Source organism: Gopherus flavomarginatus, chromosome 1 (assembly GCF_025201925.1).
Source record: "Gopherus flavomarginatus isolate rGopFla2 chromosome 1, rGopFla2.mat.asm, whole genome shotgun sequence".
Lineage (NCBI taxonomy): Eukaryota > Metazoa > Chordata > Testudines > Testudinidae > Gopherus > Gopherus flavomarginatus.
In genome coordinates this window covers 321,306,557-321,318,839 of record NC_066617.1, presented here as the reverse complement: position 1 = coordinate 321,318,839, position 12,283 = coordinate 321,306,557, and the positions used below count along the sequence as shown (strand labels likewise).

General features: G+C 39.8%; 1 protein-coding gene across 10 annotated transcripts in view; it reads left to right on the top strand.

Moving 5' to 3' along the window:
* Positions 1–12,283, top strand: part of NBEA (neurobeachin) — an 881,590-nt gene that overhangs the window by 843,944 nt on the left and 25,363 nt on the right. For 7 of the 10 annotated variants that reach the window (XM_050937099.1, XM_050937102.1, XM_050937098.1 and 4 more), the window contains 3 exons: positions 1,445–1,637; positions 7,533–7,604; positions 11,728–11,883. In XM_050937099.1, coding sequence (XP_050793056.1) covers positions 1,445–1,637; positions 7,533–7,604; positions 11,728–11,883 — 421 coding nt within the window. The remainder of the gene's footprint in view (positions 1–1,444; positions 1,638–7,532; positions 7,605–11,727; positions 11,884–12,283) is intronic. The other 3 variants (XM_050937106.1, XM_050937101.1, XM_050937097.1) reach the window with 1 other exon arrangement.

Here is a 12,283-nt window from a genome sequence, read left to right as displayed (position 1 = left end):
TTTCTTTCAAAGAAAGGGGGAAACGTTCCAGGGTGATTTATGAACATTGGCTGCTTGTCAGGAATGAAAAAATGCAGTTCAAATCATGCTGGAACCCTTCTGTCCATTCCTGTGAAAGAACACATCATGTCCTTGTAATTTAAATTTGAACTTCAGCATTAATTACCAATGCACTTTTTAATGTTCTCATTACAAAGAATTATATTGTGTAACCAAAGTGAAAAATACTGATATCTGTCCCTATTAGTGTCTTTGGTTTAAACATCTGAGGGCAAGAAACTTCCTGCAAAGTTTCAGTAAACAGATCATAATATTTTCATTAGCTTTCATAGTTTCCATTACCCATAAGGAAAATTACATTGTGCAAATGACAATTCCTCTGGAAATTTTAGTTTTGCTCTTTTTTAAATTAAACAGTATCTGCAAATTTACATGATAGCTAGATATTTTAGATCTTAAAAATGTAGATAATGTATTTTAGACAGCAGTTTAAATCAATAGATTCAGAAAATTCCTAGAATTCATCCTAGTTGATACAGCAGTTAATTTATGAAGACATCTAATACATGCAAATTGGGCTTCACGAAGCAATGGACTTAAATTGCAGCAAGGGAGGTTTAGATTGGACATTAAGAAAAACTTCCTAACTGTCAGAGTGGTTAAGCACTGGAATAAATTGCCTGGGAAGGTTATGGAATCTCCATCATTGGAGATTTTTAAGAGCAGGTTAGACAAACACCTGTCAGGAATGGTCTAGATAATTAGTCTTGCCATTAGTGCAGGGGACTGAACTAGATGACCTCTTGAGGTCCATTCCAGTTCCGTGATTCACATAATCTCACTGATGATAAAAATGTTACTAGCCATGAGAAAAAATTATGTTCTACATACAGCATTATCACCCTGATTTTATAATCATTTATACCTTTTAATATGATTTGTAAGGAATAAAAAGTAAAGTCAATTCATGTAGTATTCTCTAAAGATTAACTTAAATCTACAATGCACTAGAAAAATAACTAACCATCTGTGGGATTTCTGAGTTCCTCTAAAAATTCTTGTTTCATCCTTTGGATTTTATACAATTTTATGTTTTTGTTGTAATAATGGATTAACTGACTCTTCTATTTGACTCCTATCTACAGTGTATGAATATTAACTGTTCTGATTATTTTGTATTTTGATTTTTTGAATTAATGCTAATTTATCACTTTACAACCTGTAATGATAACCTAATGGACCTTAACCATACCTTTTCTCTATTTGTCCTCATGTAATGATCCAGCAATAGTTTTCCCCCCTCTATTGCTAGTGCAGATAGCATTGTTTTCCCTGTATGTACACGTTTGCCTACTCATTTTAACCTTGTTTTCCCTCAGACCTCCTCACTAATTGTGTTATCCCTTCTGTTTTCTTCTGCTCTCTTCTCCTTTCTACTCAACAGTGTTTCCTTCCACAGAGTCCACTCATGTTTAAAGATCAGATGCAGCAGGATGTTATTATGGTGCTGAAATTTCCATCAAATTCTCCTGTCACACACGTGGCAGCCAACACGCTTCCCCACCTTACCATTCCTGCAGTGGTAACTGTGACTTGCAGCAGACTTTTTGCAGTGAATAGATGGCACAACACAGTAGGTAGGTGCTCATAGATAGATCTCTTATTTAAACATTCTGTAAGCAGTGCATCTTTTAAGTTTCAAGTAGAGTAGCTGGGTTAATCCCACTCGCCTACAGATAAGCAACAATTTTTTACCCACTTATCCCTGTGTGTATTGAGTACTCACAGTGTCCATTTTCCATGGTATCACTCCGAGAAGCACCCTCCCCAAAACCACCACATCCGCTTGGCAGCCAATTGCTTTGTTGCTACATCGGTATCAGTCTTTAATGTAACATTTTTGGGACAGTACTATTATTCTTGACACCACATTATAATATGCCACAATTTTCAGAAATACATAGTACTGAGTAGCTAGTATGTGTGTATCACTGTTCACTATTTGAAGGCGTGTCAGCTATATACAGATGTCTGTCACAAGAGCCAATAGTACAAGCAAAAACTAAAGCACTATATTCCTTGGCTCCACTTACAGAGTGTCCAATATGGATGAAGTAGAAGAACTTAATCATTACCCCTGTGAACAACTAAGTGGTCATCAATCTATTTCAACATCCTATTCTAAATGTTTCTGTGCTCTGTCACAGTGCAATACATGTGCTGTCTGGTTAGAGGTAGTTTAAGCAAATCTTATTATTACCTTAGAGTATTATATCAGGTACTTCCACGTTCAGAGGTACCCAAAGTTTATCCAGAGTTTTACACATCTCTTTTTAAATGATAATTATATTAATTTTGCTCATCCCTATAGCGTAAAAGTTTGAAGGGTAAGAAGTAGTCATTGGTATATATAAATTGTGAAATGGAAATGTATTTAAAAGATGTTTTTGGTTCAGAATTAGTAATCTGAGCCTGCTACAGGTGGTAGCCATGTTGCCAAAAGATTCATTTGCTTACAAACATTTGTGACACTGGCAGTTGAGAAACCCAACATAAGAGACCATAAACAAGTCAGTCTCGTGCAGTACTTTTATACTAATTTTAATAACAGTGTTTTTCAAGTCCTCTGGGGACATTGGCTAACCACCCTTGCCCATTAGCAGGCCCCTTGGGGAACCTCTTAGTATGTGTTACTGTCTCTTAAAAGGATCTTTTAATGGGCAGTAGAAGAGTGGGAGTAGTGAAACGCACCCACTCCCATCACTTTAGTGAGACAACGGTAAATAATAGCTGATGCGGTAGGTAAGGAAACCTCAGGTGTTCCCTAGAAACCATGCTTTAATTAAGAGAAGCCTTATAGGCCTTGTTTTTTCCTTGACGTTCATGTAACTATTTTGTTCACTTACATCCACGTAAAACTTGAACATCTTTGCTAACATGCAGAATTCAGTTTACAAACCATATGTGAACTAAACCATGCATCCTTTGTGCAATCCTGGTACTTATCTAAAATACCACAATGCTTTTTGAATAAATAAGGCAAAAGAGAAGGGTAAGCAAAACAGTCAAGAAATTCAAAATAAATCCTACACTGTTCTTAGCTTTTACACTGTATGTGTCTGTCATAACATTTTTCCCGGATTTGGACCTTAGCGTCCAAAATATGGGTGTAGGCATGAAAACCTGCAAGCTTAGTTACCAGCTTGGACCTGGTAAAGCTGCCACCACCCAAAAAATTAGAGTGTTTTGGGGCACTCTGGTCCCCCCAACAACCTTCCCTGGGGACCCCAAGACCCAAATTCCTTGAGTCTCACAACAAAGGGGAATAAACCATTTCCCTTACCCCTCCTCCTTCCCAGGTGTTCCCTCCCTGGGTTCCTGGAGAGATACACAGAAGCAAGCTCCGTGAATCTAAACAGAGGGATTCCACCCTCCCTATTTCCAGTCCTGGAAATACAAGTACCGAGAGAGAGAGCCAAGCTCCCCCCTCACCCCCCTCCTTCTTCCAGAGGGTATGCAAAGTCAGGCTAGTAAATCTAACACACACAGATTTCCCCCTGACTTCTTCCTCCCACCAATTCCCTGGTGAGCTACAGACTCAATTCCCTGGAGTTCCCCACTAAAGAAAAACTCCAACAGGTCTTAAAAAGAAAGCTTCATGTAAAAAGAAAGAAAAATACATAAAAATGGTCTCTCTGTATTAAGGTGACAAATACAGGGTCAATTGCTTAAAAGAAATATGAATAAACAGCCTTATTCAAAAGAACACAATTCAAAACACTCCAGCAACTACACACATGTAAATACAAAAAAAAAAACAATAACCCCTATTGTTTTATGATCTTTGTACTAACAACTTGGAAACAAAAGATTAGAAAGCAGGAGACAGAAAAATCCTTCCCATAGCCGAGAGGGACAGGCACAAGACAAGAACAAAGGTCTCTCTCACAAACTTCCCTCCACCCAGATTTGAAAAAGTCTTGTTTCGTGATTGGTCCTCTGGTCAGGTGTTTCAGGTTACTCCTTTCCAGGTAAAAGAACATTAACCCTTAGCTATCTGTTTATGACAGTGTCATTTTCTGTTACTTCACAATAGCATAATTTAGGACAGAGTATCAGTCTTAATGCTGAATTTTCTAATTCTTGCTGGTTTGGTTTACTGTCTTAAAAAGTCTCTCTTTCCTACTTAGATTTAAATTATAAAAGAACTTTTAAAGATGTATCTTCTATTATAAAACTCTGGCATCATTTAATTGTAGTGTTTTTTACTTAATTATTCCAACAATAATAATCTAACAATCTAGCATTTAGAATAGGTTCATGAACATAAAACTGCACAGAGATACTCAGGTACCATCATAAGATGTAAACACAGCTTAATTTTTCCATAATAGTTTGTGCATAGTGCATTAATGCTAAGTCTCTAGCTTTCTAAGGTGAGGTGTTAAATTACTGATGTGTAAAACTGATTTTTCAAGGTTAATTGAGGACCCTCTTTACTTTTATGACATGCTACTCTAGACATGTATTTCATTAGTAGAAACTGACTATATTATTACTAAATATAAGGATTGTCAGTGGAAGATTCTTAATTTAAAAGGTATGGTGATAGTAAGTTTCAAATGTCTGTTGACATTACAGAAGATTGATTTTGTCTTCTGACCTTGGAAAGAGGCATTTGCCTTCCCCCCACCAACTATACTGCACCCAAATTGTGCTACCTCCCTCACAAGTGTCTTGCTCCACCAATTTTGCCTCTCCATCCCACCTCTTTTGTGAGGATTACTTGCAGTGATAAATAGGGCCTAAAAGTTGTGGCTCAGTAATATAGAAAAGAAAAAATCATTAATGTTTGCAGCCTGGTATAGCAAACTCCTGTATAAGAAAGGAGGATGATTTGTCTGGCATTGATATACCATGTTCCTGGATACACAACACCAGCAGATAGTGTTTTCTGCCATCTTTGGTTGACCAGGAGACTTTTCCTCTCCCTATCAGATTACGGCTTTACCACGGAAGTGTCCTCAGGACCAGACCATTGCAACTCACTCTGTATTAAGAGACTGTGTATTAAGAAACTCCACAGCAATACTACTACTGGTACTTTATCTCTGAAACGACCTCACCTTATCTAATTTACCAAGGCACATACACTTCACAATGACAATGCATCTAAAGAAGCCCAAGCTAAAACACTCAGGGGCTTGGGGCACAATATTCCAAGTCTTGTATAGAATCATAAAAATGTAGGGATGGAAGGGGAATTAAGAGGTGACTCAGTCCAATCCTCCATGCTAAAACATGATTAAGTATACCTAGACCAGGGGCAGGCAACCTATGGCACGTGAGCTGATTTTCAGTGGCACTCACCCTGCTCAGGGCCTGGCCACCGGTCTGGGGGACTCTGTATTTTAATTTAATTTTAAATGAAGCTTCTTAAACATTTTAAAAACCTTATTTACTTTACATACAATAGTTTAGTTATATTATAGACTTATAGAAAGAGACCTTCTAAAAACGTTAAAATGTATTACTGGCATGTGAAACCTTAAATTAGAGTGAATAAATGGAGACTCAGCACACCACTTCTGAAAGGTTGCTGACCCCTGCCTAGACCATAAGAACATAAGAACAGCCATACTGGATCAGACCAAAGGTCCATCAAGCCCAGTATCCTGTCTTCTGACAGTGGCCAATGCCAGGTGCCCCAAAGGGAATGAACAGGCAGGTTATCATCAAGTGATCCATGCCCTGTCACCTAATTCCAGCTTCTGGCAAACAGAGGCTAGGGACACCATTCCTGCCCATCCTGGCTAATAGCCATTGATGGACCTATCTTCCATGAATCTATCTAGCTCCCTTTTGAACCCCATTATAGTATGTGTATATATTCGTATTCTGCAGTAGTCTCCATTTCCTCTTATGGAGACTTGGGAAGAAAAGGAAATAAATATATATACATTGTAAGGGTAAACTGTCTAGTGGTCTGGCATGGAAAAGATTGTCATGTTATGTCCCAAGCCCAATTTAAATCTCTTAGTCTCCTCTCCCAATCAATTATGGATACCAAGCTTGAGATCTTGCAACATGACTGATTTGCTGGGTCCAGAGTTGTACTTGTTAGAGGATTTGATAAATATATTTTCAGTAAATTTGCCACAACTAGTAGAAAACTCTGAAATGTCAATTCTGATTAAAACATCACAGATTATAGATGATAAGAAGTGCTGCTTACTTTACACAATTTCAGTCTGCAACACAAAACAAATTAGATACCATTTTCTTTTTAATTAGAGTTTTCTTTTAAGTAAACTGAAAATATAATGAAGCAGTTTCAATGAGCAGAACATTTCCAGCCAACATGGGTTTAGAATGTTATTCCCCAAACGGATGGAATTTATGCACTTGTACTTTTATACTGCCATTTAAGATAGATCTACTCTATGAGAATAAGCAGCAAAGAATCCTGTGGCACCTTATAGACTAACAGACGTTTTGGAGCATGAGCTTTCGTGGGTGAATACCCACTTTGTCAGATGCATGTAGGCATCTGACTACATGCATCTGTCTACATGCATCTGACGAAGTGGGTATTCACCCACGAAAGCTCATGCTCCAAAACGTCTGTTAGTCTATAAGATGCCACAGGATTCTTTGCTGCTTTTACAGATCTAGACTAACACAGCTACCCCTCTGATACTCTGTCAGAATAGTACGCTAATATAAACTATCCATGTGTGATGGGAGAGGGGCTTCATCTTATTACTAGCTCCATCACTCACTATTGGACATTCAATTCAGAGAAATGTGTAAATGTTATCTTCTTCACACACATGTAGGCGTCGTCATTGTAAAAGCCAACAACTACCACAGTTAACCACACCTATTCAAGATATGTATTTCTAAGCATAGGAGGAAACTTTGGTCCAATGCACTGTATGGTGACTCTTGGCAAATAATGACTTTTTAATTATAGCTGTACGTTTCACCAACAGTAATGGCTCTATAGTAGCACTTGTGTGGACTAGGATTGCTAAATGCGGCACTCCCTGGCTAGGCCCCTGAAATATCTCTTATGCTAGCAGTGGCTGGAATAGAGGTAGCTATGCCAGCTTTACACCACTCATGGATTTCCATCCAGAAAAGGAATCTCCAGTTGGCTGCCTAAACCAGTGTCCCTCCCCTTTTGTACCACTGTGGTGGCGCTGTGAGGCTCTGTCCCAGTATTTGTATATAATATAATGGTCAGTTACACCATTGTAAATGAGGAGTTGATTTGCTGAAGTCAGCAACTGCAGTTGTTGGCTCAAAGTTATCATGTGTATTTGTATTTAATTTTATTTATTTGAGTAAATAACTTCTGTATTTTGTCACATGGAAAAAGGAATCTTAAAAATGAACACAACAAGAAATGTTAAGAGATTAAGCATTTTTATGGGGTATAATCATTTTACAATTCTAATACTGGAAAAACAATATGAAAATTTTGTAAGCAAGTTCCATATTTATTTTATTCCTTCTTTCGTCTGTAGGCCTCAGAGGAGCCCCAGGATATTCTTTGGATCAAGCCCATCATCTTCCCATTGAAATGGATCCATTGATTGGTATGTCAATAATAAAAGTATGGTTATATAGTTGAAAACAGTGTTTTCAAGAATTGTTGATTAAGCTATATTTGTATATTGTGCTTCGTTTTACACAGAAAACAGGCAAATATTAATTCTTTTTCGAGTGTTTGCACATGTGCATTCTACTATTGTTGTGTGCGCACCCCATGCACAATCACCAGAAATATTTATTTCTCATTGGTTCCCATTAGGGTAGATTTTCTGTGTTTATCTGCTTTTTTGCCAATCCCTGGTGCCAAGGGATTCCTCAGTCACTGGGCTTCAAGCCCTGCATTTCCTGTAATAAGGCTATGCCCCTGAGTGACTCGCACTCAAGTGCATTGGAGAAGCTCATACTGGGGACCATTTCCAATTTTACAAGGACTTAAGCCTCATGTAGAAAAAGATGGGAAAGCCAGGTTAAAGTCTCTGCTCATGAAGGTGGGACTGAGATCTCCATCTGAGCCAGGCTGGTCACACTTAGCACCCAATGCCCCAGTGTCAGTAAGGAGTGCTGCTTCTGCTGTGTCAGAGTGCCAGCACTGATCCCAATCCCCAGTGCCTAGGAAGAGTCATAAAAAGCAGACTACCAAAAGAGGGTAATCCACAACACTCCTCTGCCTCAGTACCACAAGAGCTAGCACCGTTGACTCCAGCACCTACATGGGTACCGTCGAGTCCAGAGCCAGAAGAAGCTCTCATATCTGCAGCATTGCACTGTACCAACACTATGCTTGAGGCATTTGCGGATGCCAGCGATTTCCTCTCACTGTTGGTATTGGTTTCACTGGCAGTGAAACAGCTATTGCTATTGGTGTCAGTGGGCACAGGGAAACCAGCTGGATCATTACAACTCTCAGTACTGGACAAATTTCACCTACCCATGACAGCTCGCCCAAAAGTACCATCAAAGGGGAAACCTGTGATGCTGGCCTCACTATGAACCTCTCCACCTAGGCACCAATCACCGGCACCATCAGGGGCTGCACCCCCATGGTCATTAGAAAAAGAGTCATCCTCTTCTGAGTAGGAGATTGGGTCTCTTGTCCTCAAATCTGCACTCATTACACCTCCAGATGTTCCCACCCTTCCATGGATCCAGTCAACAGGAGTACCATCAAGTGGTGGGCCAGGAGGTCACTAGGGTCTTACACTGATTCTGTGGCCCTTTTGGAATTCATGGTATTTTTCCCCAGTTTCCAGAGCATATGCCAGGTGCTCCTAGTCAGTGGCTTCAAAAAAGGCGTCCTGCACCTTCCCACCAGCTGGGCACCTCTTCCCAGCTCTGGTACTGAGCTGCTACCAGACTCCAGGAGCAGGCACAACAGGATCCCATAGATCAAGAAGGGGAGGAAGAGCATCGTAAACCAGTGCTGGCCTCCTTCTCCTCCTCCCCTGACAAGGCAGTCTCAGGCGGTGGCATGTTTCCTCCTCCAGATGACTATAAAGCTCACCAGGAATTGTTCAAAGGGATGGCCTTAAATCTGGGCATACGGATGGAGGTAGTAAAACAGTCCTCCCACAGCCTGCTTGATATTTTAGCCACTGCAGGTCTTTCAAAAAGGGCTGAGCAAAAGTGCTGTGTACCTGCCCAAAGTTATCAGCTTCTTTACACCCATCTCCTCACCTCCAGGTCCCTAATACTATCGGCAGCCAGTGAGAGAGAAAGGCAGGGACATGAGGGTGCAACCCAAAATCAAAGGAATCAGTAAGATTAGACCTCTTCGGTAAGGGAGTTTATTCTGTGGGCAGTGGTTACATCTCAGAACTGCAAATTAGCAGACATTGTTGGGTAGACATGACTGTAATACATGGGACTCCATGCAGAAATGTAAAGACTTACTGCCACAAGATGCTAGACAATAGCTCTCCTCCCTAGTGGGAGGGAAAACCGGTGGCAAAGGTCTCATTATAAGCTGCTCTAGACGCAGCTGATACGGCTGCCAGGTCCATGGCTTCAGCGGTGACCATGCAAAGAAGTTCCTGGTTACAGTCCTTGGGCTCCCGCATAAGGTCCGACAGACTTTCCAGGACCTGCCCTTTGAGTAATCCTCATTCTTTTCGGAACAGAGAGAGTCAAAGCTCCATAGGCTAAAGGACTCAAGGACGACTCTAAAGTCCTTTGAGTTGTACACCCCATCCCCTTCCAGGAAACATTACAGGCCTCAATCATCCCTCTATTACTCTGCCATGTCTACCCGTCAGGACCTACAGAGAAAAAAAAATCGGGATTATAGGCATAGACCACCTTCCCCTTCTGCAACTGCATCAATGCCCATCCCACCTAGCTATCCAGTGTGTGGAAGTGTGGTTTACGTCAAGGCCATACAACACAAGATGAGATGTTCACTGCAGAGGGTACATCACCAAGAATTGGTTGAAACTGTCATAAAGAACAAAATTGACAGACACATAAATGAACATAATTTGTTGGGAAATAGTCAACATGGTTTTTGTAAAGGGAAATCATGCCTCAACAATCTACTAGAATTATTTGAGGGGGTCAACAAGCATGTTGACAAAAGAGATCCACTGGATATAGTGTATTTAGATTTTCAGAAAGCCTTTGACAAGGTCCCTCACCAAAGGCTTTTAAGCAAAATAAGCAGTCATGGGATTAGAGGGAAGGTTCTCTCATGGATTGGTACTGGTTAAAAGATAGGAAAAAAGGGTAGGAATAAATGGTCAGTTTTCAGAATGGAGAGAGGTAAATAGTGCTGCCTCCTAGGGATCTGTACTGGGCCCAGTCCTATTTAACATATTCATAAATGATCTGGGAAAAGGGGTAAACAGTGAGGTGGTAAAATTTGCAGATGATACAAAACTGCTCAAGATAGTTAAGTCCCAGGCAGACTGCGAAGAGCTACAAAAGGATCTCACAAAGCTGGGTGACTGGGCAACAAATTGGCAGATGAAATTTAATGTTGATAAATGCAAAGTAAGGCACATTGGAAAACATAATCCTAACTATACATATACAACGTTGGGGTCTAAATTAGCTGTTACCACTCAAGAAAGAGATAGTGGTGGATTGTTCTCTGAAATCATCCACTCAATGTGCAGCAGCAGTCAAAAAAGTGAATAGAATGTTGGGAATCAAGAAAGGGATAGATAATAAGACAGACAATATCATATTGCCTCTATATAAATCCATGGTATGCCCACACCTTGAATACTGTGTGCAGATGTTGTCACCCCATCCCCCCCAAAAAATAGTGGAATCGGAAAAAGTTCAGAAAGGGGCAACAAAAATGATTAGGAGTATGGAACAGCTTCCATATGAGGAGAAATTAAGAAGTATGATATTCTGCTTGGAAAAGAGGCGACTAAGGGGGGATATGATAGAAGTTATAAAATCATGAGTGGTATAGAGAAAGTAAATAAGGAAGTGTTATTTACTCTTTCTCATAATACAAGAACAAGAGGCCACCAAATGAAATAAATAGTTAGCAGTTTTAAAACAAACACAAGAAAGTATTTTTTCACGCAACACACTGTCAACCTCTGGAACTCCTTATCAGAGGATGTTGTGAAGGCCAATACTCTAACGGGGTTCAAAAGGGAGCTAGATAGGTCCATCAATGGCTGTTGGCCAGGATGGGCAGGAGAGGTGTCCCTAGCCTCTGTTTGCCAGAAGCTGGGATTGGGTGACAGGACATGGATCACCTGGCATTAGCTACTGTCAGAGGACAGGATACTGGGCTTGATGGACCTTTGATCTGACCCAGTATGGCCATTCTTATGTAAGAATTGACTCCATACAGTTTGTTTATGTTAGGATTGGAATTATAGTTCAGTGTGTAGCTGTTTTATCGGAGAATACTTCTGCAGTGTACTTAAAATATTAGCACATATTATACAATGTGTTAGGCAGTTTATCAAGAATTGTCGCAGCATATAAAATCTTCTGTCTTATTCAAAGGGAAACCTGAAGAGTCACAATAATTTTATATTTCTGACATCCAGTGTAGACAGCTCCAAATGTTTCTATTCAAAATGCTTACTGAACAGCAAATTCACACTTCAATGAGAGTTAAATGTATTCATTTTCTCCCTTAAGTGCATGACAGGAAGGTGTTGGAATGGCTTATTCGTAAATGTGTTTTGCATTTCTTTACAGCCAATAACTCTGGTGTGAACAAACGGCAGATCACAGACCTTGTGGATCAGAGCATCCAGATCAATGCGCATTGTTTTGTGGTCACAGCAGATAATCGCTACATTCTTATCTGTGGCTTCTGGGACAAGAGCTTTCGGGTTTATTCTACAGAAACAGGTGACCGTAAACACAATATCCTGTTTCTTATGGGCTCTTATGTCACTATATGGCTGTTAGTCAAAGGAACAGTATTTAATGTACAGTGCTTACCACACAAGAAATTATAGAAATTCTTCTTCACAAAGATCTGCTTGTAATAGCTTATGGATGTTATTTTGAAGATCATTGATGTAACAGAAAACCAGAAAGTTTACTGTTTTGCTAATGAAAGCTATACAAACCATTGTGATATCAATTAATTGATGCCTTGTGTAAAAAGGTGAACCAAAGCTGTTTATTATATTACAATATTTTTTGATTGGGTAGGTTGATTTGTTTTACATGGACTCTACATTCAGTTGTTTGGTTTTAGTGATAGTGAGTGGTTCTTTTTTTCATTGATCTAATGTGAAATCAG